General features: G+C 41.4%; 2 protein-coding genes and 1 long non-coding RNA gene across 6 annotated transcripts in view; 1 reads left to right on the forward strand and 2 right to left on the reverse strand.

Moving 5' to 3' along the window:
* Positions 1 to 10,958, reverse strand: mcfd2 (multiple coagulation factor deficiency 2, ER cargo receptor complex subunit). 3 transcript variants are annotated; one of them, XM_067988798.1, is made up of 4 exons: positions 10,817 to 10,958; positions 8,615 to 8,803; positions 1,634 to 1,793; positions 1 to 612 (listed from the first exon to the last, which is right to left on the reverse strand). In XM_067988798.1, exons 2-4 carry the CDS (start codon positions 8,791 to 8,793, stop codon positions 481 to 483), a joined length of 471 nt encoding a protein of 156 aa, XP_067844899.1. In that variant the 5' UTR covers positions 8,794 to 8,803; positions 10,817 to 10,958; the 3' UTR covers positions 1 to 480. The 3 variants fall into 3 exon arrangements, with proteins under 3 accessions (XP_067844899.1, XP_067844901.1, XP_067844900.1); XM_067988800.1 differs by lacking the exon at positions 10,817 to 10,958 and adding an exon at positions 10,273 to 10,447; XM_067988799.1 differs by lacking the exon at positions 10,817 to 10,958 and adding an exon at positions 10,209 to 10,447.
* The window catches only part of LOC137324482 (uncharacterized), a 20,170-nt gene continuing 4,642 nt past the window's right edge, over positions 10,599 to 26,126 (forward strand). Inside the window, exons 1-4 of one of the 2 annotated variants that reach the window (XR_010963625.1) lie at positions 10,599 to 10,738; positions 17,005 to 17,126; positions 22,423 to 22,532; positions 23,224 to 23,502. This is a non-coding gene — a long non-coding RNA (uncharacterized lncRNA). The remainder of the gene's footprint in view (positions 10,739 to 17,004; positions 17,127 to 22,422; positions 22,533 to 23,223; positions 23,503 to 26,126) is intronic. The other variant, XR_010963626.1, reaches the window with a different exon arrangement.
* The window catches only part of plekhh2 (pleckstrin homology domain containing, family H (with MyTH4 domain) member 2), a 107,533-nt gene continuing 102,682 nt past the window's right edge, over positions 21,276 to 26,126 (reverse strand). Inside the window, exons 28-30 of the mRNA XM_067988801.1 lie at positions 25,463 to 25,549; positions 24,172 to 24,321; positions 21,276 to 22,516 (exon numbers count right to left, since the gene is read on the reverse strand). Coding sequence (XP_067844902.1) covers positions 22,331 to 22,516; positions 24,172 to 24,321; positions 25,463 to 25,549 — 423 coding nt within the window. The 3' untranslated portion in view covers positions 21,276 to 22,330. The remainder of the gene's footprint in view (positions 22,517 to 24,171; positions 24,322 to 25,462; positions 25,550 to 26,126) is intronic.

Here is a 26,126-nt window from a genome sequence, read left to right on the forward strand (position 1 = left end):
TTCAGAGTTTCATTACTGTTTTATTTACAGTATAAATATATCCACTGCAAAACATCACAAAATATTGAATTAGAAGGATAGCAACGTTACCACTATCCTTGTACAAGTTTGTTTTTTAAAATTGCACAAACTTCAGCATTTCATTACTGTTTTATTTACAGTATAAATATCTCCACGGCAAAACTTCACAAAATATTGAAATTAGGATAGCAACATTAACACTACTATCCTTGTACAAGTTTCTTTTTTAAATTGCACAAAAATATTCAAAGTATCCAGTGAAATTTAAAAAATGAGTTTACAATTCTGTACAGAAAAGTTAAAACCATCTGGTTGAGAGAGGCTGGTAAACTATGATTGGCTCAGCTGTTATGAAAATAAAGTTAATTGACCTTCACCAATAATAAAAAATATATTTCATTGCTTCCACTATGGCCGTCAGAAAATGGGAAATATAACTCCATTGTTTGTGTATTTGTTTTACTCTAGCGACTTTGCAAACTCAGCATAATCAATGTATCCATCATTATTCTTATCATCATCTCTTAAAACATCATCAATTAAACTAACGATTTCTTCCTCACTCATGGGCTGTCCTTGGCCACCACTCTCCTACACAGAAAAGCAACACAAAAGAATTACACAATCAGACAAAAAAGTTTGAAGAACAAAAGCCATCAAATCACAATTTGACTAACTAAAATAACAGACAGCAAGTTTAAACATTGTGTAATTTTAAATTGACATTGGCATGTATCGTCAGTTACAATTATATATTTTAATTCGGTTGTCTGAGAGGTAGACAACCAATTACAAATCACAATCTGAGGAAGAGTCTTACTCCAGAAATATTACTCTCTTTCTCTTTATAGACACTAACTGATCTCTACTTTCAGCATTTTGTTTTGGTTTCATTAAATTACGATTTGCAGCCAAGTACTTTAACTGGCTCAACATTTACTAGTCCAGTATAAAACATGCTGGAATGTTCATCACAATCATTTGCAGATAAGTAAATTGTGAACTATGTTCCTAGGCTGCAGTTATACTGCCACTTTTGCACTGATGAAAAGCACTTTCAGATGCACATCACTGCTAAACTGACTCTATAACTCAGGTCTTGATAACAAGCACAACATACACATGCAGAGCTTTATTCTGCTAGGCAAGGCATATGCCACAGCCAGGCTCAGCCTGCAGTACAACTTGGGTTATGCCAGCTGCACTTTGAGTGGTACAGGCATCAGTCTCGTACTGGTACTGTAGCATAACTGGAACCTAAGAATGTGGTAAGGATTCAAATGTATTATTTTTTGATACACTCCTTTTTGAAAAGTACAGCGTAACTTTTGATACACAATGCTCCCTCAAAGAGATTTAATGGGAAATGAAATTTAACAGAGAAATGTGAAGTAATGCACATTGGTCAAAATGTAATATGTATGCAAGGAGTGTACATGAATAAGCACAGGGAGACTTAAAAAGAATCTGGTAGTCACTTCCAGTTTCAGTGAACGGCTGAGTCACACAGACCAAGTCCTGGGTTTGATCCTCAGTCTGTACCGAGTTAATAGATTTCAGCTGCTAAAGCAGAGAGTGTACAAATGAATGTTCTCACTAACATAGTATTTACCTCTTTGTGTACATGTGTAATGGCTGATATTAATTCCAGTCCATCAAGAAGATTATTCCCATCATAATCATGCATTTTGAAGTAATGAAGTTGAAGTTCTTGTGGTGTCATCTCAGATTCTGGTTTGTCTATCACACCATCTAAATGCTCCATAATATGACTGCAAAATTAAATAAAACCACATTTATTACAAACAGTGCAACTTCCATTTAAAAACAGCAATAAATGTTGATTGAGAACTGCAGTAGCATTTCTGCTGTGATAAATATTTGTTCTGCAAATAGTATCAATCATGAAAAGAAATATACTCTGTGGCCAAATACATTCCTCCCATATCTCATTGATATGGTAGATTTTTTGCTGTATCTTTTCAACTGCAACATCATAATACACCAGCATTTCAGAGGGAGGTCTGAGACATGGGGCTCGATTTTCGGACCTCCGAGCCGGCGGGTTTGTGGCGGGGGGCTCCAAAAATCTGGGATTCCCGGGGCGGGTCCGGAGCCTGGCTCCAACCCACCCACTTCCAGGTTCCCCAGTGACGCGCTTAGATGCGCGCGCAGCCCCCGCAAGTGGGACTCCCGCCGGCAATTAACGCTGGCGGGATCCCACTTAAACCAATTAAGTAGATACTTCAGGTAATTTGCAGACCTGATTGACATGATATTTTAGGAGGGATGAGATTTTCAACTAAACTGAGACTGTTTCCCGTGCTGGGGGAAACACGCCCAGTTGAAATGGACGTGTTGCAGCCACCAGCCTGTGGCAGCTGCAAAGGTCCATTTGACAAGTGGTGGGGGGGGAAGATCTTCACTCATTGCAGGAGGCCAATCTGTCACTTTGGATAAAGTTTGGCCTCCACCACCCTCCTAACAATAAAATTCACAACTTTGCAACCTCAACCCTGGTGTGCAGACATGTTTACCTACCTTGCTGACCCCCTCAAACATACATCTTCCGGATGGGGGCCGCCGTAGCTACAGTCATGACCTCCTCGGAGGATGAACTGTATCACGAGCCTCGCCGGCCACGTCATCGACCTCTGACACGTGGAGCTCCACAACACAGTGCTGTGACACATCCACCTGCACAGCAGGAGGGAGGGCAACCGCAGAGAGAGATGCGTCGCAGAAGGCACTACCCTCGCCACAGGGTCTACAGACCGAGGCTCGGCTTCCTGGACCTCTCTGAGGAGCAGTGCACACGGAGACTCAGAGTCACTCGACATGTAGTCGTAGACATCTGCAGCCTCCTTCATGCCAAGCTGCTCCCGGCTGGCCCGAGCACCATCATCTTACCTGTTGCTGTCAAAGTCACCACTGCCCTCAACAACTTCTCCTCCGGATCCTTTCAGTGTACCACCGGGGATATGGCCAGCGTCTGTCATCTGCACAAAAGAGCCCTACAAATACACCTACACCCACTCTGCAGTGACACAATGGGTGGCATCAGGTGTGGGTCTTCATGGTGATCCTCAGGAAAGGGCATTATTGCACAAACCAGACAAGATTTTCAAAGACGTGACAGTAGTGGTGATAACAATTTTTATGATTTTTTGCAAAACAAAGGAAAATAAATGAAAAACATGACATTTCGTCTTTCACCCTTGTGCATTCCCTTTGTGCTCACAAATCCTTCACCGTACGTTTACGGGAACCCCTACGTGGTGCTACCCCTGTGGCTTCAGCAGCGGTAGTGGCAGGTTGCTCTTGTCCATGCCTTGACCGATGAGATACTTTGCACGGACACCCTCTAGGTTTCGGTGCCTGTGAGGGCCCCCTCAAAAGACTGCTCCACCTGCACCTGTGCAGGGGCAGACTCAGTCACCTGGAGAGGGGGCAGCATTGCCGGTACTGGTTGAGAGTGGGGCAACGGGTGAGACGTGGGAGTGCTTTGAGTGGCGTCCCCACTTCCATGGCCCCTTTCGCCATCATCCCTCTCCTGGCCCAGGCCCACATCACTCCTTCCATCCTGCTGGACGACAGTTTGGAGGACTTGTGTGAAACCTTGGAAGGCCGGTCGTAATGTATCTGTCAGCCTGTTTAAGGCGGCAGAATGTTGCTCACCCTGAATCCGAACGGCCATTGTCAGGGCCTGAATGGATTCATTGTTGAGCCGTGCTTGAAGCTCGATGGAGGCTAGCCTTTCCTCCATTGCAGACATTCCTGCACCTACCCACGACACTATCTCAAAGATGCCTTCACATCCCTGTGACAGTATTCAATGCATTCAGGAGTTGGACTCCTCCATCCTCTGCGTGATTGTGGAGAGTGAGTGTGGCAACTGTTCCAGTACCTCGGCAATGTGCTGCTGGCCCTCGATGACTCTCCTTTTCATGGCTGGCCCCCAGGGTTCAGCATCTGGGTCCAGCTGAGCAGAGCCGGGAGAAGAGTGCTCCCACCGACATGGACTCTCCACGGCTGCCCCGCCACCAGGGTCTGCTCGTGCTCACATGTGCGTGGTGACTCACCATGTGCAAGCCCAACTAAGTGAGGACGGGGACCCACCGAGGTGTGTGTATCTGCGCTGGTGGATGGATGGCTCAGATGTGACGATGCACCCTCAGAGGCCATCAGGTCCTCTGAGGAATCGCCCTCCACAGTCACGGCGGTCGCAGATGGCCCTGCAAGAGAACAGAAAGCAATATTAAGCATGTTGACAGATGTTGAGGTGCTGCAGATGCCAAGTGATGTTAAGATCATTCGCTATCATGAGTGCTGAGTGTAAGATTTCTGTCACCAGCCACTTGTGCAATCCCAGTCTCTGCGTCAGTCACGGACAGGCACTCCAGCGTGCGGCTTATCTCGAGTGCCTGCTGCTCCGCATCTGTTAACGCCACCTAGTGTGGCGGGCCCCCTCCGGTCGTTGCCCTCTCCCAGGCATTCTGGCATCTCTTCTCCTATCAAGGCAAAACACAGAGGCGTGATTGAGTGATGGTTGCATGGTGACCCGCTGCATGCATTGGTGTGGGTGGGGTTGAGCGTGAGGGAGATGCATGGGAGGGTGTGTGTGAGACAGCCATGAGATTGTATGAGGATTGGGTTGCGTGGTAGTGTTCAAATGGGAACTGGGGCGGTGAGTAAGTGCAGGCAAGGTGAGGATGATGGTTGAATGGATGTGAGGAGTGATGAGAGCGTTGTGGTGGCAGTGCAGAAGGAGTTGTGTAGTGGTGGAGGTGATGTGGAAGACGGAGTGTGTGAGAATGCGTAAGTATACTCACTTTGGCTGACCTGGTTAGGTCATTAAATCTCTTCCTGCACTGCACCCAGGTTCTGGACTCATTGCCACTGCTGGTGACCTCCTCGGCCACCTCTAGCCAGGCCTTCTTGGTGGTGGAGGGAGGACACTTCCTCCCATCTAATGGGAAAAAAATTTCCCTCCTACTCCTCACCCCATCGAGCAGCACCTGGAGTGAGGAGTCAGAGAGCCTTGCCTCTGGCCTGCTCCATGCTCCTAAATTGGTTGTTTGCTGCAGGAGGAGCATTAGAGGACTGCCCCTTTAAATAGGGCTCCTCCTGCTGACAGCCTGTGATGTGGCTGCGCAGCGCACCCGCTGTGCCGGTCTAGGACGGGAAACCCGAAAGCCAAGGTAAGTGCCTTCAATCAGGCCGCGCCCAGTCGACCCCCCGCCTCCCTCCTAAAATCGAGGCCATGAAGTTCCAACAAATATTTATATAATTCCTTTAACGTAGAAAAACATCCCAAGGCACTTCAAAGGCATAATCAGACAAAAATGTACACCAAGCATAAAGAGATATTAAGAGGTGGTGATTAAAAGATTGGTCAGAAGTAGGTTTTAAGGAAGGTCTTAAAAAGGAGAGGGAAGTGGAGATGTTAAGGAAGCGTAGGGTCCAGAAAGTTGAAGGTACTGCCACCAATGATGGGGCAGGGAATGCACAAGAGGTCAGAGTGGGATGAATGCAAAATTCCCGCAACAAAACAGGGGAAATAATGCTTCTTTGCTTTCTGGAATGTTAATCATTTCAGCCAAGCACACTCCAGGACTTGGTCAATACAGAACTGGAAAATGATTAAGCTTTCTGGTTAAACAAATAACCGCCAACCTCTCCTCCCTAATCTAAATATTTTGAAAACTGGCATGTCAACATCCAGAATGCACATCTTTTAATTTAATTTCAAAATAATTTGTATTGCTTCAAATACTTCTTGGACTATATTTGTGATCTTCCTTCAAAAGTAACAGAATTACTGCACAGACTGGTTATTTGCACTAGATTTAATCAGGTCTTTGGGCTGTAAACAGCCAGTCTGGTGATGCAATTTTTTTTTTGATTAAACAAATGAAAAAAAGCCTCCCGCCCCCATCAAAAAGTAGCAAAACCAAGGAAAGGATCAAAAATTAGCACAGAAAAATCAATAATAAAACTGAAAATCAGATAGGCTAATAATAAATGACTTCAGATCAACATTTCAGTCCATGAACTAGGAAAATAAACCCATTGTTTTATGTAGTTGCTCAACGATTGATCTGACAATTACTATCATCTACGTCGGTCACAGGCATCTATCTGGTCTGAAAGGTCGGAGGATAGATTTTCCTCTTCCCTGCATCTGAGGGGAAAAATAAAATTAGCATTCCCCAGGCACAGGGAAGAGGAAACTGGGGCAGAGAGCTATTTAGTCAGATCTTCACCTATACTATACTGCCCCAGGATTTCCTGGAGCTTTCCCAGCTGCTGTAATTGGGCCTGCACCTCAAGTAGGTGCAGGGCCAGCATCTTTATTATATTGAGGGGGACACTCCTGCCATTCTGCCTCATTTTGCAATGGCTGCGATTGTCAGATGCCCCAGCTGGATTCCGCCTGAAGATATCTGTTATGCGAGACACCCAAAGACTGGAACACCTGCAATGATCCCAAAAATTCAACAAAAAAATTCTAATTTTTCTGGCACCCTTCAGAACAATTTGAAGTGCTTGGGACCTTGGCTCCACGTCAGCAACCAAGATACAGCTACACGTCTCAAGTCTGCAGCTGCACTTTCATTTCCTCCCTGCTTTTTAGGCAGACGGCCTAGCCAGAGGACAGGCCTCTTACTGAGCCACGTAAATGGAATGTGGGGGGTGGGGCTAAAGAACAGAAGGATGGAAAGACTCACACTCACACACACAGGAGGAAAAAAAAAATTGAAGTAGCTCCTTCCTTACAGGTGCAGTCCACCTAATGTGCACTGTCCTTTTTTTAAAAATTCGTTCATGGGATGTGGGCCTTGCTGGCAAGGCCAGCATTTATTGCCCAGCCCTAATTGCCCTTGAGCAGGTGGTGGTGAGCCACCTTCTTGAACCGCTGCAGTCCGTGTGGTGAAGGTTCTCCCACAGTGCTGTTAGGAAGGGAGTTCCAGGATTTTGACCCAGCGACGATGAAGGAACGGCGATATAGTTCCAAGTTGGGATGGTGTGTGGCTTTGAGGGGAACGTGCAGGTGGTATTGTTCCCATGTGCCTGCTGCTCTTGTCCTTCTAGGTGGTAGAGGTCACGGGTTTGGGAGGTGCTGTCGAAGAAGCCTTGGCAAGTTGCTGCAGTGCATCCTGTGGATGGTACACACTGCAGCCACAGTGTGCCGGTGGTGAAGGGAGTGAATGTTTAGGATGGTGGATGGGGTGCCAATCAAGCGGGCTGCTTTGTCCTGGATGGTGTCGAGCTTCTTGAGTGTTGTTGGAGCTGCACTCATCCAGGCAAGTGGAGAGTATTCCATCACACTCCTGACTTGTGCCTTGTAGATGGTGGAAAGGCTTTGGGAGTCAGGAGGTGAGTCACTCGCCGCAGAATACCCAGCCTCTGACCTGCTCTTGTAGCCACAGTATTTATATGGCTGGTCCAGTTAAGTTTCTGGTCAATGGTGACCCCCAGGATGTTGATGGTGGGGTAATTTGGTGATGGTAATGCCCTTGAATGTCAAGGGGAGGTGGTTAGACTCTCTCTTGTTGGAGATGGTCATTGCCTGGCACTTGTCTGGTGCGAATGTTACTTGCCATTCCTGTCCTGTCAGATACCTAATCTACCCTCATGTCCTTTTAAGGAGGGGACAAAGAAAACAGGGTGTAATATTATAGCAAGCCAGTGTTGTTACTACGGATTTGGGATATTAGGACCAATACACTTTAAATGTTGTAGGATACTTTAATCAACTCAAATTACAACCACCAATGCCAGTACTTCACCGTAGCATTATAGTGCTCAAAATACATTTCCTAGACACTACGCAAGCTTGGAGGGATAAAATCTATAATTGGAAAAAACACAGTAAAAGTAGTCACATTATAACATTTCACATGCTTACGATTACTACTTTTTGCTGAAATCCCAGCAGTGCTATTTCTCCCGTTTTATAGTCTTCTCAGTGAAACTGTATACTTGTTCAAAACAATTTTCATGTCTTACAAGTGTTCAATAAAGTATTTAAGATTTTTGTTTTAAAAAAGGGGTGGCATGGAGGTGCAGCATGTTGTGCCACAGTAGTCACTACAGAATTAGTGCAAAGTTTTGCATCATTTATCATCCTGTTCCCAAAGTACTATTCATAGTTGTGCAGCTGGGTAGCGTCAAAGAAATCTCCCAGGTGACTTCCAAATTAAACTGGTTGAGGGCTGACAGGGGCTAATAACTTGTTTTAGGGAGGAGGAGAAAAAAAAAATACAAATGCGAGAAAGAGGGCAAGTAAGCGACGGGGAGACAGAGACAGAACCGTAGAAGAGCAATTAAAATCTTTTCTGGAGGGAAAGACAAATATATGAAGTTGTCAGCCAACAAAGGTACAATCTGAAGCATCTTGAAGTCATGATGCAAAGCAAAAAAGCGGGAAAAAAAAACTTGAACTTCCAAGTTAACACATTTTGTAAGCGTAAAGTTATTGTTGAACTTAGCAACATATGGAAAATAAAAAGGAAAGACTATTATACAAAAGAGAAAACTCATTTTCTTTCATTTATTCACTATACTGTAGAAACAGTGAGTTACGTACTCTTTGTCTTGAACAAGGTTCTTATCTAGACGAATGTTCGGTCGATGACCCTCGGTGATTTCATAATCATGTGGTGGATGATCTTGAGCTAGAGCTGAAAACGGATGCTGACTGCCCCATAGTACAAGGCACAAGACACCTACGAAGCAGCTCCTCACAATTCTGCTCCCGTATAACATGATGCAGATTCTGTATAACAATAACATATTTGAGTTTATTCCAAAAAGGAGCATTAAACTGTTGAAACCCTTAACTTTGTACAAAACATTAAATACTTTTTATGTTGTGATAACTTAACCTGGGAACAGATAACCTCCATTTGAGATTTCCCAACAAAGATGAGAATTCTATGTGCTTTGGTTACAAAATTGAATTTAGAGATTTTTACAAAACAATTAGCCAAATTAAAAAGTTAAACATAGTACTGAATTAATTAATTGTAGGTGGCTTTTTTTAAAAAATAAAAAATGTTCTTCAGTTCAAGTTACCCACATAATACTGAAAGACAAATTAGGCCAGATTTTCCACCAATGGTGCACTTTAGCTAGATTTTATGCCCATTTACTATTTCAGTTTGTATTAAGACAAAGATATGGAGTATACAGTGACTCCCTTGCTTACACCCAGTGAACTTAGACACAAGTTGATGCAAATCAAAACTTAGGTTCCAACAAACCAAGCTGACTGGTCATTCATGACTCGCACCCTGGGGTACTGCAGACCTACCTGGCTCAGGTACCCAATTATCAATCGAGTCACAGAGTCCGTTCCAATCTTAAGAGCCTATCCACATCCCTCCTCCAAGAAGATAGTCACTAGCTGGTAATTAAACAACTGACCACTATAGAATTGAGCCTAAATACTGGTCATTTATTTTATTGCTGTTTGTTGGATATTGCTATGTGCAAATTGGCTGCCATATTTGCCTGTATAACAGTGACTGTACTTCAAAGCATAATTCATGTAAAGCACAGAGACATTTCACACAGACATGTGAAGGCTCATTACATAAGCAAATATTTCTTTCTTTCTCTCTCATCAGCCAAACAGCATATACCAGCAGGAACTCTTCCCAAGTTGCATGGTGGGCAGCACAACTCACCAAAAAAGGCACTGCCAGCAACCCCCTGACCACAGAATGAACATACATCATATCGTATGGAACAGTGGTTCTATCTTGACTATGGTTAAGCATCTATACCAACTCAATCATGGTAGGCACCAAACCTTGGATACACAAGCACTTGTTTGCATATCTGGCTTCAAGGCGACATGTCCAAGCCTCAACTTCCACCAGCCTGAAATAAACTGACTTTTTCTTTTAGCACAGTGAAGGACACATGGAGGCTGGTTGGTCAATAATCAACAGTTATCTGGTTGACTCAGCTATTGAATTACTGAGACTGTTACATAGGGGCTGGCTGAGTTCCAAAGTCCCATTGTCAGGAGCGTCACCTCGGAGCCAACTTAACTGCAAAGTGACCCCACTTACTTACTTTCTCTCTCTCTCTTCTTCCTCCTCCTCCCCCCCCCCACAAAACCCAGGACCGTTGATTAGGAGTCAATCTTTAACACTAATCCAGGAGATCCTCACACAACTCCAGGGAGGCAGAGGCAGACGGTCCCAATGTTGGAGATGAAGAAATCAGCAAGCTCACTTAGCAGATCAGAAGGATGGGGGTGCCAGATGAATCGGGGTGGGGGGGTTCAGGATGATCCTGGAGTAAAAGGATTCAGCGGCAGGTGATTTGGGGGGTGGTGGTGGTGGAGATAGTCCATCCACCCACTCCAGAGCTCTTTCCTCCTGCCCCCTTTCGCTCTGCTCTGAGTTTGACGGCTCAGAACCAGACCGCCTTTGCCTGCAGGGACCGCCCACACGCCTCGCCGATTGGCGCAGCCGTGAGCATTCCGAACAGCCTCTGTGACGAGGCGCGCTCTGACTGGCTGGCGCACCCGTCAATCATTCTCACGACCTCACATACAGAACGGACGCGGTCGGGTGAGGGCGAGAGTCGGACGGTCTGGGGTTCGGAGGATACGGGGCAGAAATTAAAGCGAAGAATAATAAACACCGCCCGCGTCATTAATAATCGGCCGGTCGTGTTTAACCGACCACTGAGCCAGGTACATCTGTAGCTTCCATCACAAAAAAAACCACCGCCCGCTGCGGAAAACAATACGACATTATCTTCGCCTGCTTACCGCTAGTTTTTTTTCTCTCTTTTCAACTGCCGCGGTTTTCCAGCCTTCCACTCCGCCACCCGCGCGCCGTCCGTTATTAATTTATTTTCCCAACTCACTTCGAACTGCGTCCGGTGAAGACGGAAACCTTTGAACCTGCGTAGACACGCCCATTGCTCCGCCCTCTTGGAGGTCGATTGACGGGGACCATCAGTGTCACGTGGCGACAAGTGGGTGCGCGTGGCAGCTTCTCCAGTCAGCCACGTGTCCCCGGGCGTTGCTCGTATTGTTGTGAACGCGTGTGGCGGGTTAATTGAGGGTGTAAGTGCTTCGTTGCACATCACACCAGGGATGTAGGTCTCCCAGTGTGCTGAAAGGTTATAACTCAAACGTTAACTTGCCTTTTTCAGCATTTTCTCTTTTGGTTCTTGTTTGCGTGTCCGTTTAATCCTTGCAATCAGGGGGAAATTTATTTTTTTTACATTCTCTGCTGCATATTGAAGTGCACTGTGAATTTTTGTTCTTTTGATATACTTTCCCTTTTTTGTCCTGTTAAAATCCACCTCCATGATGATTATGTGTGCTTGTGTACTCCCATTCATTTAAGTCATGATGGCATGGAACTTGAACCAGTTAAATTAGATAGCTTAATATAATCCTCCATGGTGACCATCTACAGGTCCAGGCTAGACGCAGCCCCTGAGGGTGGTCGCTCTGACTGTCTGCCTCTCTTCCGTGCTTTCTCCGCGCCCGGGTAGCCCTGGAGAAGAAGCACGTGGTGTCTGCCAGAATGTTTGAGGCCTTCTGCGACTGGAGTGCACAATGGACACAATAAAATTGAAATCCAATTTGATTGTGTGATTGATTTATAAAGATGACAAATTTATACCTAACCCCTCCCCCCCCCCCTTTTTATAGGGGGCATAATTTAAAAAATACAATCCACAATAGGTGTGTCTGAGGTGAAACAAATAAACATAAAATAAAATGTGCTACATGGTGTTGAGAAAAATGTCATTAAACAAACTATATTCTATAACCAGTATGAATTTACAACATTGCTTCTCTCGCAGAATTGCTGCTAATTGTATAGAGGCTGGAATCACTGCCATTGGTATGAAGTGCAGCATTGAGGGAAGAGGGGCTGCAGTGTGCTTCATTAGCAGTTGGACTTGGATTGGAGCAGGACTGATGGGAGAAGGGACTAGTTTGTACTTTTGTCAGCAGAAGTTGGCACACTACCCAGCCCCAAAATGCTGATGTCAGTGTAGAACATTGCTCACTTGTTCCTTCATTGTTTTATTGCCAGTTATTTGATATAAACTATTGCCTTCATTATTTTGTTACCACTCATTAGATATAAACTATATTGTGTGAATTATGATACTGTATCCTCAAATGGAGTCATAGGTAATTAAAATGAGTAGCTTGAATGCATTCATGTTCATTTGCTTTTACTGTTATGTCCACTTCATAAACAAAAGAAATATTTACATAGAATTTTACAGCACAAAAACATGCCATTCGGCCCAACCAGTCTATGCCTGTGTTTATGCTCCACTTGAGCCTTCTCCCACCTTACGTTATCTCACCCTATCAACATATCCTTCTATTCCTTTCTCCTTCATGTACTTATCTAGCTTCCCCATAAATGCATCTATGCTAATCGCCTCAACCACTCCATGTGGTACCAAGTTCCACATTCTCACCACTCTGAGTAAAGAAGTTTCTCCTGAATTCCATATTGGATTTATTAGTGATTATCTTATATTTATAGCCCCTAGTTTTGGATTCCCCCACTGATAATTCTAACTTTTGTGTGTGCATTCTAAGTACTTGCCAGATGAACTGCAATGGGCTTTTGTTCCATAATCTACCAATTCCTATTACCACTTTGATTTATTCAACTGAAACACCAGATTTCATGGAGCATCGTAGGATGTACTCCTCCAGAGTGCCTTGACTGATTTTCATTTTAATCTCGAGGAGTCATTAAATACATAATATCTTGAGAAGTGAGAAGGAGATAGAGGTGCAAATCTGTAAAAAATAATAGAGCAGTAATGGTAGGGGACTTCAATTACCCTAATATAATAATGATTGAGAAAGACATAAGTAAGACAAAGCCCAAAGTAGTAGATTTGGAAAAAAGCTCATTTTGAGGGGATCAGGATGGAACTAGGGAAGGTAAACCGGAAAAATGTTTTGACAAAGGGATAGAACGGCAGTGGAAAATATTTAAAATAGTGATCAATAGAGTTCAGGAGAAATGTATTCCTTGAAAAAACAAGAACAACGAGCCAATAATGCAACACCATGGATGAATAAAGAGCTAAGGGTAAAATTGAAACTAAATCAAAAGGCATATACTAAGTACATAGATAATAAAGGAGGATGACAAAAGGGAATATGAAGAGGTTAGGAAAGAAGTCAACAAAAACAATTAGGAAAGCAAAGCGGAACTATAAAATTAAATTATCTAGGAATATAAAAATAAATAATAAAGAATTCTACAGAAACATAAATAACAAAAGAAAAATCAGGATTGGGATAGGGCCACTAAGGGATGCACAAGATAAACTCACAGGTAATGACAATGAAATGGCAGAAATAGCGAATAGTTTCTTTGCCTCAGTATTCACCAGGGAGACCAACAAGGTTGGTGTGACATTAGAAGAAAAGATCAAAAAAGATATAAAGACATTTAAGATAAAAAGGGGGGAGATAATTGATTAATGTAATCAAACTTAGAGAGGATAAAATCCCTGCTCTGGATGGATTGCATCCATGCATATTAAAAGAAGTTTTGAAAATACATATATGCATCTGTATTGGGACTGTTGCTCTTTACAATTTTTATTAATGATCTAGATGTAGGTGTTGGGGACACAATCTGCAGATTTGCAGATGATACCAACATCTTTGCGAGTGTCAGGACTGTAGGCGATGCTCGACTGCTTCAGGCGGATCTTGATGTATTGGGGGATTGGGCTTGTGGCTGGCAAATGATGTTTAACTTGGAGAAGTGCAGTGTTATGCATGTAGGCAAGGTGCATACTGAACATATATACTCCATTCAGGGAAAAGCATTAATGCAGGTGGAGAAAGAAAAGAATCTGGGCGTTTTAGTGCATAGATCTCTAAAGGTTCATGAGCAATGCCGTGAAGCGATAGCTAAAGCAAATAGGGTGTTGGGGTGCATTTATAGGATAATTGACTTAGATAGAACATACTATTTTGTCCTTGTACAAGACCTTGGTCAGGCCTCATTTAGAATACTGTGTCCAGTTTTGGTCTCCTCACATGGTGGCTGATAGTGAGCCTTTGGAAAGGGTGCAGAGGAAGGCCACTAGATTAATTCCCAGTTTAAAGCATCTTAGTTATCAAGATCGTCTAAAAGAGCTGGGTCTCTACACTTTAGACTTAGGAGTGATCTGATCGAGGTTTATAAGATGATGAAGGGAATAGATTGTGTTCGAGTTGACAATTTGTTCCAATAGGTCAAGGAGGACCAGAGGTCACAATTTTAAGTTGTACAAGATCAGATCTAGGTTAGATGTCAGGAGGTGGTTCTTTTCCCAGAGAATTGTGGATCTCTGGAAGAGGCTGCCAGCTTGTGTGGTTGACACCAATTTGCTGAATTCCTTCAAGCAAGAGCTGGACCTGTTTCTGGCTGGGGTGGAGATCACCTCGTACAAAAGGTAGGTACTGCATAGAATGATCAGGGCCAGAGTGATTTCCTGGACCCGTTTCGATCACCTAGGGGGTGTTGGAGAGGAATTTCCCAGATTTTTTTTCCCTGGGTTTTTATCTGATTTTTCGCCTCTCCCAAGGGATCACACGGTTTTGAGTGGGCTGGAGAGTGTATATATTGTGATATACAAGGTAGCACAATTGTGTGGGACAGGTTGGATGGACCAGAGGGTCTTTTCATGTCCATCATTGTTCATATGTTGGTATAAAAAAAATCAACAATTCAGAAAAAAATCCCAAACCTATCCATCCCATCTTCAACTCACTTCAACAACTTTCCCCAGCATGATCCAGCAGATCTCAAGATTATCCCCAAATTTGGGTACACCCTTCCCCTGATAACTCATGGCCACGCCCAAGCCTGACTTGAGCAATGTGTGAAGAATGAGCATACACACGAGACCTCATTATTTCTTCTCTTTCTGGCTGTCTTTGTCAATGCAAATAAAACAATGAAGTGCTCCCAGATCGTAGAATTGCCCCGAGCACTCCCAAGCCTCCACCCCATTGACCTGGAATAGCCAATTTCCAGCTAGGTTCACCGGCCTCGCTCTCCTAACCCTCTTGCTGTTTTCCACTCAGTCTAAATGCCCCCAGCATCTTCACTGTCAGGCTTGACATTTCCACTCTCTCCTACTCAGTAACTCTCCTGCACCCCTGAATGCTGGATACCTTCCCTGCTGCTCGTGTCTACCTCTGCTCAGTTTCTTGGGCTTAGCCTTTCCTCCACTCTAAAGGCGTGAGCTTGGCCTCCGCTCTGCTCCTTATGTGAAGGCCTGGCCCTTCCTTTGTTCCAGGCCACAGGGTTACTTTCAGCTCAACTTTTAGCAGTTTCCTTTATAATTCTGAAAACTTCTATTAGGTCCCCAATGAGAGTATGACTAACATCTTTAACCTTTCATTATAACTCTGATTTCTGAGACAACAAATATTTTGGTTACCATATGATGCATCTTAATCCACAGCAACCTTTCTTATGACGTGATGACCCGCACTACACACAGTATTCCAGGTGGGATTTAACCAGTCAATTGTGAATTAACATCAAATCTTGATTTATGTTCTAGCCAGGTAAAGGCATTTTCATTCAGCTGGTATTTGAACAGCTTTTAAGAGTTAGAAGGCCAAAAATCAGTAAAGGTTGTTACATTCAATTTAAGTAACCAAACTAAAGGCAGGAATATTGGAAAGATATATGTCTGCCTCCTAGTGAACACCAACAACAACTTACATTTATATAGCAACTTCAACGCAGTAAAACGTCCCAAGACGCTTCACAGGAGCGTTATCAAACACCAGTGAAAATAATGTTGAAAAATTAAATCCCCTGTCCTAATAGGTGTACAATTTACCAAATTTACAGATCATAACTACATGCATCATACATAATCTTTATAGGACCAAATATGAGTGAATCATGGTTAGGTATTACTTGTTGTATAATTTATGATATTTGGAGGTAGTGATTCTTTTTTTAAACCATGTGATGTACAAGACTGCTATAATAGTATTCCGTCACTGAGCACATCTTGAGTAATAGCATATTAAAGACAAATGCAAACTATTCTAAAGTTAGCAGTGCATTGTTTATTAAATGTTAAATAACTCAGTGAAATGATCAGTTGCATTTTCATTCAAATATATAGCAAAATAAATAATTGAATATTGGCAATGTACATTATGTCTGTGCATTAAATATGATATTCACTAAAAAAGTTTAACAGGCATGGTACTTATTAAGACAATACAACTGTGTGGAGATGTATGCCAGATCATCTCTCACATGTTTAGTTGTGACAATTAACTATGTTTATAACAATCATTTAAAAAAATACATAGTTCAATTTGCTAATTTAAAATTGAAAAAAATCAAAAGGAATATATATGAACAAGCGTTTGCAAACAAATTATAACTAAACTAGTTACATAATTATATGTTGTAATCTTCCAAATGAAACTGGCTGACTATGAAACAGTGGATATTAATATTTTATGTGCATTCTTAACCAGTGTCGCATGGAACACCAAGACACATCAAGCTTAACACAACATACAAACCTTCTTATAAAACACATCAGAAATGTTTGACATTCCAAAATATCAAAATTCCTCCTTATGCCACTTACTGGACAACAAAGATGGGGAATTCTGTCTTCATATAATAACGCCACATTGTCGGAAAAATACAAAATTGTGGAAATGTGTGACTGTTAAGATGCACAAATCTGTACAATTATGAATTTGAATTAAACATGAAATATGGAAAACATAATAAATATTATTATGTTCCATTAGTAAAGGAGAAATAGAAAAGGATTTGGGTATGATTGTAGACCACTCAGCATATCCAGTCAGTGTAAAACTGTTATGATCAAGTGCCAGGATGCACCCCAAGGGTATTTTATTATAAACTGTAATTGGTTATTAGAACGCTCTATAATTTCAAATCTTTGCAGCAACTAGGATTATGGAACTTAACAGATGAGACTTACTTATGAAGAGAGACTTCAAGAATTGTTTTCATTGAAGGAAGTAAGACCAAGAAGGAAGATGGTTCAGATCTTTGAAATTATGAGAGGTATGGGTAATATGGATGTAAACAAATTATTTAAGAATACATTTACATTACAATATAATATTGGTGTGCACCAGTGATAACGTTGTGGTGTACATTGGGGGTTAAAGGCCCAGTCATTCTTGGAAGAGCAAGACTCACATCACTTCTGTTTGACATTAAATGGAGGTTAAATCCAGTGCGATGTTAAACCAGGTGTGTAAAAAATGCCCTATTCCTCGAACCTGCTGGACACTTTTTACACTTACCTGCAATTAATTTAAATATATTTAGAGTGAAAAGGCTACCGTTGGCGTATTCAAAATGTAAATGCTAGGAAAGGAATTCTGTGCATGTAAGTGTGGGTGTGCAGAGCTCTCTTCTAGGCAACAGAATTCAAGTTTCAGCTAGACAGTGTAAAGAGGGTACTCCGTAGCTGAAATCTAAAACCAGTTACTGGAGCTGCAAAGTGCACCAAAGCTTACAGTCACAAATTAGCAAACCTCAGTGAGACTGGTGGTTAGAAAATATTACAGGATATTGGATACACGAAATAGATTCACAGCAAAAGCAACTAGTGTTATATTGATTAACAACTTAAAAATGCTATTGAAGTTTATGAGGATAGTCATGTGATCAAATATTGTACAGAACATGATGGCACATACAGTGCCAAGATCTTTTTTGGTTAAGAAACCCAAGTGAAGGGACTGGACCATAGGTTGAAAGGAATAGGGGCTAGACTTTTCCACCCACTGATTATGAATGGGCAAAATCCTAGTTCTAGAAGAGAAGATGCGGGAAATCGCGTAGTGATCAGATGACAAGAAAAATGGGTTTTAAAAGCCCAAAGCGTGTAGGAGGAAGAAAAGAGTGAAGGAGGCAAGAAGTTACACAGATTTGAGGAACTGGAATGAATGAGTTACAATAGGAAATGGTGCAATGAGTCTTAATTTGCACACTGCGCAGATGTGGGGAGCAGGAACAGCGTATAGGACAGCATTTTAGGAGGAAAGTTCAGAGGAGCACTGAAAATAAGTAATGATAAAATAGAAAAATGCAAGATTGTAAGGAGAGAATAATACAGGAAAACAAATAAACTGAAATGATTCAGAAAATTCCATTGCTGAAAAAATATTAACAGACAAGTCCTACCATAAACATTTCCTATACTATCCACAACAAGAATTGTGTCATCAGGCTCCAAAGGACACCAGTAAAATAGGTCTTTAGAAATGAAAGTTGGTTCAATACAGATGCTGAGTTGGACTCAAATGTTTGAATTGTTCAAATATTTACTCAGAAACACAATGCCGTGTTGAGTGTTCTGACCCATGGATTGCTGTGCTGTAGAATAACCTGCTCGACATAACTTTTCACTACCAGAGGATCCTTGCTTTTCCTTCATGCATTGCCATCAGATTGTGATCTGCAGCTGTATGATTAGAAATTTTTAATACAACTTTATGAATATCTTTTTCCTTGAATGAATAGGGACTACACTACAACAAGTATACTGTCAAACTTTCCACAGCGTTTCGACACCTAAAATTTTTTAATGTCTCCTGAAAATGTTATCACAAAGCAATAGAGCACAAGTTGGCTGCAGTTATGTAACCTTTCTCGGAATGCATTGCACTAGAGAAAGTGATGTGTAACTGGCAGGATGCCTTTAAAAACATGCTCCAGAACACATGGCAGATTATGCTGAATTATGTTTTACTTTACTTGTTAGAAAGAGCTACTGCTTCAATTCCAACAGTGCTTTCAATTCAGTTTCTATTCTGAAACCTTAATTAATTCTGCAGATTGATGTTGTAGTTATGGAGATACAAAACAACAATGATATACAAACAAATTTGGCATATTTACTTTTCACAGTTTCAAAAACCTGTAAGGACACATAGATTTAAATACAACACAATACAGCTCAATATGAACGTCACAATTTTATAGTACATCTTTTGACATGTTAGGATGATATTTCTGTTCAATACTTCTCACTTCATATTCAGGACTCCAACACTGGTAAAAAGGACCTCCTGGCGTATTTTGTTGGCCATTTTTTTTTCAGGCCTTTAGAAACAGTAATCAATTGGCTTGCTGTGCTACTCTAGCTTGATGTGTGACATGGAAACATAGAAAATAGGAGCAGGAGTAGGCCATTCGGCCCTTCGAGCCTGCTCCGCCATTCAGTACGATCATGGCTGATCCTCTATCTCAATACCATATTCCCGCTCTCTCCCCATACTCCTTGATGCCTTTTGTGTCTAGAAATCTATCTAGCTCCTTCTTAAATATATTCAGTGATTTGGCCTCCACAGCCTTCTGTGGGACAATATTTAGGATATTTATGAGAACATTGCACATTACATATGCTGAGGAAGAATCAGCTGTAGCACAGCAATTTGGGGTTCATTTGAAAGAGGAGTCCACGTATAGTAACATATAACAGTTATTATGAGTAATGTCAGGGGGAAGATTTCCTGTGTGCTATGTGCAACTAAATCATAAAAATGCTTATCAAAAAATGTTAAGAATTTTGTTATGCATAGCGTACAGAAGAAATTCTCCCCCATTTATATAATGATTTTTTATGTGGCATTTGCACTCAAACCAGCAGAAGAAATAAATGCAACAATAAAGATGGGATAAAGGAAGTTTGGAGATGGGGCGGTAGTTTGCAAGGACAAAGAGGTTGATGGTGTTTTTTTTTGAGGGGATGATGACGGTTGTTTTGAAAGGAAGGGGCGAGTGTCTGAAGAGAGAGAACCATTTATAATGTCAGCTAGCATGGGCGCCAGGAAGGGAATTTTGGTGGTACCAGTTTAGTGGGAATAGGGTCAAGGAGGCAGGAAGTGGGTCTTATGGACAAGATGAGCTTGAAGAGGGCATGAGGGAAGATAGATAGAAAAGTAGAGAAAGATGTGAGTTCAGGGGTACAGCAGGGTGAGCCTGGAGAGAGTTTTGGCTAGATGGGCAAGGGGAAGGGAGGAAGCAGCAGAGGCAGCTGAATGGATGGTCTCAATCTTAGTGAAGTCCATGAGCTGCTCAAACTTGTTGGAGGCAAGGGTGAAGGGAGCTGGGTAGAGGACATGGAGATGGTTGGTAGTGGAGAAAATAAAATGGGGATTATCTTTGCTCTCCAGATGATCCTGGAATAGTAGACAGTTTTGGCAGAGGAGAATGGACCTTGTAACACTTGATGTGGTCTAGCCAGATTTAGTGATATATGGCTAAACCAGTTGTATGCCAGATATGCTTTTGGACTTGAGGGAGCAAAGATGGAGGCCATACCATTGGGAATGACCAGGATGTGAGAAAGTAAGGTATAAGGGCCTCAAAGATGCAGGTGAGGTAGTGATTGAGCAGATTAATGAATAGATGGTCAAAGGCTAAGTAATTGGGAGTTTGAAAGTGCAGTTGTAAGTGATTATGTACAAAAAGAGTTAGTCAAACTATGTTAAGTGGGCAAAACATTGGTAGATGAAATTTAATACAGACACTTGCAAAGTCCTTTATATGGAAAGAAAAAGTTGGCAATATAAGTACTCTGTGAACAGTGTTGAAATAGTCACGGGTGAAGTTGAAAGTGATCTAGGGGTTTGAGAAGAATCAACCCTCAATATATTCAATCAATGCACAGCATCAATGAATAAATCAAATAGAATGGTGAATGATACAGCAGAACAATAGGGTACAAGTTGAAGAAAGCCATACTCAAACTATCTTGCTGTGGACAGACCCCACACCTTAAGTACTGGTTACCAAGACACAGTGGAAACACTGAAGACCTGGGGACAGTTCAGAGAGAAGGAATGGCACTAATTCCTTGCGTCAGAGTACTGAATTGTAAGGACAGGCGGGAGAAACCTGAGCTTTTCAGCCTTGAAAGGAGGCGACTGAAAAGTTTCCTTATAGAAGAGTTTCTTTATATTGGTATAAAAAGGTAGAACTATAGCACTACCTTAAATTAAACTTTTTTACAACACCAAGTTATAGTCCAACAAATTTATTTTAAATTCCACAAGCTTTCGGAGGCTTCCTCCTTCGTCAGGTTTTTCCACACCGTTCACCTGACGAAGGAGGAAGCCTCCGAAAGCTTGTGGAATTTAAAATAAATTTGTTGGACTATAACTTGGTGTTGTAAAATTGTTTACAATTGTCAACCCCAGTCCATCACCGGCATCTCCACATCAAATTAAACTGTGACAGTAAATTTAAACTAGTAAAACGCAAATTCAGTATTGATGTCAGGAAGTTCTTATTCACACAAATGGAAAGACTTCTAGGCAGCATAATAGAGGCAAAAAAATCCTGAAATCATTTTAAACAACAATTGCATGCTATGGTGGGGTTTTTGTAGGGCCTTTCGGGATGGATGAAATAAGATTGGACAAAATATCTATCTCTTGCCTTACAAAACCTGCAGTGATTGTTCGTTGGACATAGTCTAGTCCATTCTGCCTTTCCCTTGATTTGTTTCTGGTACCTGTGTGTTTGAAACTGAGATTTAAGTCAGTAAAATGCCAGAGAATGCTTTCTGCACTTTTTTGTTTCTTACTGTTGGTAACTGCAAGGTTGGGGGGTGGGAATGTTATGCAATTCACACAATTGTTCACTAATATAAATAAAATTGTTAAATAAAGATAGGCTTCATGGCTAGGAATGAAAGTATAGAAATTTTAAAATACATTACTTGAAAGATTATTAGATACAAATAAAATCTGTAAAAAGGCAAAGTTGCTTATGTGGCTACACAGAAGTTGTGCCAAAATTGGTTTAATAACTTGATTACCAAAAATAACAATGGCATTTCTGACATTTTTGCCACAAAATATTATAAATAATATAGTGTTAATCTTAGTAAAAGTTATGTGTTCAGGTAGAGTAAGCCTTTTGATTCTTTTAATTAAGAGTGTAAACTGTTGCACCCTGGAGACATGCAAAGCATGGGACAGTGTTAGGTAGCCCTCTGTCCAAGAGTGCTAGAGCCCTAGTTATTAAACAAAGAACTGTAAATGTTTTATTGTTTATTTGCTTGAACTATTGCCGTTATACTGCAAGAAACAATGGGATTTTATTGATGCTGATTAAAATTTCAGTGAATTTTATGCATAAGTCGTGTATAAACTCCAACTATTTTTTCAGCATGGATAAAGGGACATTGTAATGTAACTTTTTATAGCAAATACCATTAGGTTTCAGTACTACCATTAGGATCATTATTATAACAAGGTTGGTCCTTTAGTTGGCCTAGAGTATGAAAGTAATGGTTGACTTCCCATGTCCTTTAATTTGTGTCCTCCTGCCTGGACAGAAAGTGAAGATGGAAGTGACATGTGGTGAACTGCCCCTTTCTGCTGCTGGAAACCATTGATGTAACCGGCTGTCAGCAAGGTGATCTCTAGAATCTGTAAAAAAAAATTGGTGAGTCCTAGTTCATGACAGAACTTTCTTTTAATATAAATAAGGAACTGTTCAGCAGTATCTTTCCAGGTGTTAGCGTCATAGAAAACTGGAACTACAGTACTTGCAGTATTTCTAATATGGCTTTAAGTAGTGATATGAATAAAAATATCGCCATGTGACAAATGTATGGCTGGATGTACTCTTCTGCGCTCTTGGGTGCACATTAAGGCAGATAAACATCTTGATAGTCTGTTCAATGTGCCCCTATGCACACAATCACAATTTTGGCTTACCTATTGTAAGCATCTTTCAAGCAATGCTTCCAAAATGGAAGACACCCCTGGATAGGGAGCAAACATTGCTTGAATTTACAGTTTTAACTTTTTTTCAAGTGAACCACTGAACAGTGTAACAGAGAAAACTCCTATCCTGATGTACAAGGCAGCCTTTTTGTTAAAAACCTTTTTTGAATTGAAAATAGTTAGCTTTATCTTCAGTGTATGAACTTTAGACCTGGGATTGTTCATTAAATTAGCAAAAAAACAACAAAACACAAATACTTGATTAATTGCTAATTAGTGAAAGTCAGAATATTTAATATTAAAATGAAGCAATGTTTTACTCTTACCACTACACGAAGGAATAGAGCAAACATTTGAACATTATTCAAAGCACTGAATTGCAAAATCATGTCCCGTAATTTATTTAGGGACTGGAACAATCTTTTACGGGCAAGCAGTCTGGATAATGGACCCAACTCTAAGATTATCGGGGCGGTTTTAATCCTACCCATCCGGCGGAAACTGGGCAATTAAAATGCCCCAAGTTACTTACTCGCCCTGAAGCCGCCAGGATCCCATCGCCTGCAATTTTAACCTGCTGTCTAGATGTCATCGGGACCTGACTGCAGTTTTAACTCAGACCTGACTGGGGATGCCGCTTGCCAACCCGGGACAGAAGAGGATCAGCATCAGAAGAGACCGAAAGGGTAAGCTAGAGTGCTGTTCCAGGCCCCATAAGAAAAGTTTCGACCTCCCCTGTTCCAGGACTGCCCTCATCCCATTCCTGAATGGTAGGCCCCCATGAGACACCTCCAGAACCCAATCCCGCCAACTACCTTGTGTCAGCTGGTAGCCTGCGAGCCGTGTGATTTACCGCTGCTTCCCCCCAGGAACAAGCGGCAAGTCGGCCAGCGCCTGCGGGATTTAAATGAGGCCTGGTTGTTAAAATCAGCACATCAAAAAATCATGGGTGCACTCTCCATGGTTGTCCTGTCACTCTAACACATTGATTTCAAAATCCTCTTTGTTGCCTACAAATCCCTCTACTCTATCCCTACAACCTCCTCTGGCTTGCTATGACACACTTCACTTACAAAGTCTCCTGACAATCTACCTCTTGAACTGTACCTCTCCTAATTTCCCTAAAACTCCTGCTTAGATCTAGATCCTCTCCCCTAACTGTAAAGCAACTTGGGACATTTTGCTATGTTAAAGATCCTATATAAATGTGAATTGTTTTTATAGATTCAATTGTTTTTCAAATTAACCATTAATAAAGGACAGGTACACATTTCTGTGACAGAAAACTAGACATAAACATAAACTGCACTCAATGGTTTTAAGTAATATGAGATTGAAAATATAATCATACAAACCTTTGGTTTTGACATGGCAAACAGGAGCTTTTGTGTTGGTTTGTCTTTTGTACATACACCATCTGCTGTCTTTCCAATTACAAGCATAAAATCATCACGACAGCCTCCAAAGGTCATGATACTCTTGTACAAATATGTTGCTATCAAGCGCTGTGGAATTAGAAAAATAACAAAAAGAATTAGGTGCAATGAATAGAAAAAGTAGATCAATGTTTTTTAATTTTTAGTGCTAGTCTTTACCTTAATAACAAATGATGATTATCTTTTCATACTGGTAGATCTTTAAGAGCCGATTTTAACTTCTGGCTGGAAGTGGACGGGAACGTCCGGGAGTTTGAGTTAGAGGCCTGGCAGATTTTAACTGCCTGACCTCATTTGAACAGTGCAGGTCAGCTGCTTGGCTGTTTCCAGCAGAAAGCTGGCCAGTGGAGGGAGAAGGACGATTGGGTGGCCTCTGGGCAATAGGAGAAGGCTGCCGGCAGCAAGGAAATTCCAGGAGAGGGGTGTTACAAACGTATTGTGGCTGGGGAGGGGGGTGGAGCCCAGGGCAACAGATGTCCGGACTTTCCTTGTGGGCCCCTACTCCTCCTGAATTGTTTAATTCTGATTTCTGAATTCATACATATACCGAATGTTGTTAAATTTCAAAATTCGCCTGTACTTAATGACTTATAAATCTAAGTAATGGAAAACTAGTTGATAGCAAAACAGTTCAATGTAAAAGGGCTATATTATTTTTTTCCTCTCATTTTGGAAACTTGGTTCAGTCCGATTGAAAGAGCGGCTGACAATAACACTTCCATGTATATAGCTCTCATGAGTTTATGTAGACTTCTCCTAATATTCTGCTTGCACCAGTGATTCAGCTGAATTGTTTGTTGTTCCAGAGTTTTGACTTTTGGTGTTAAAGTTTTAATTAATTTCTGCACTTACTGGTCCATGTGTGTAGAGGTAATTTCTGAAAATTTCCTTTCTTCGCAACAGAGGAAAAGCCATGTTAATTATATCCATGTGATTTATATCAATTAGTGTTAATTGTATTCAGGTGGTGCGTATCAATTGGGAACTCTCTTGTATCCATTTATAAGAATGCTAATCTAGGGTGTAAATGTGGAACTCTGAACAAAGGCTTGGAAGCAACTGAAGAATGGACTCTAGTATTCTATCCTTCACCACCTAGCTCTCCAATTTGTAACAAGCCATATTTTGGTTGAACAGTATCAACATGCATGTTTCGATTAAACATGGTGGCAAATGTGATAATGCAATGTTTAAAAGTGCTCATTCTTACCATAGAGCTGTATTCCAATATGCTGATGCCATTCTCGTGCACAACTAACCATACTGGTGCAGTATCAGATAGTGGTGGAGCAATAGGCTACATAACAGAAATAAAAATAGAACTATGATGTATTTACAAGCCAGAAAATGCTGATAACAAAAGAATGTGAAATCAATTATATCTGACTATTTGACCTCTTGTTCATCATCCTGCCTTATTTCTCACTGCCACGTCCCAATCGCCAGTGCTAGAAGATAGATTTCTAACCTTCTCCCTATCACTAATGAAAAAAGTGGTCTTCTAATATGTAGAAAATTCAATATCTTTAACTTTTATGCTGCCCCCTGTTATCTTTAAAAGGAAAATTGACATAAATCATGCATTCTAAGTAGTAGTGGCTTTCAAAACATTTCCACTATTTGATTAACCTTTTGTTTTCTGACTATCATTGACCTTGTAGGTGGAACATTTCCTACGTGCAACAAAGTCATAAGCGTGCTTATAAACAATGTATTTACGATTTTGCTACACTTAGTGCATAGTGGATATCTTCCTCTGTACTGTTCTGTGGCAGAGTAAAACCTATGCATTCTGCATTTTCAAGTCTTCCCAAACTATGCATCATTAGCCAGCAGGGAGGGCTGTCAGAGATTTGTTCCCACGCCTCGGTCAG

Source organism: Heptranchias perlo, chromosome 8 (genome assembly GCF_035084215.1).
Source record: "Heptranchias perlo isolate sHepPer1 chromosome 8, sHepPer1.hap1, whole genome shotgun sequence".
NCBI classification, from domain to species: domain Eukaryota; kingdom Metazoa; phylum Chordata; class Chondrichthyes; order Hexanchiformes; family Hexanchidae; genus Heptranchias; species Heptranchias perlo.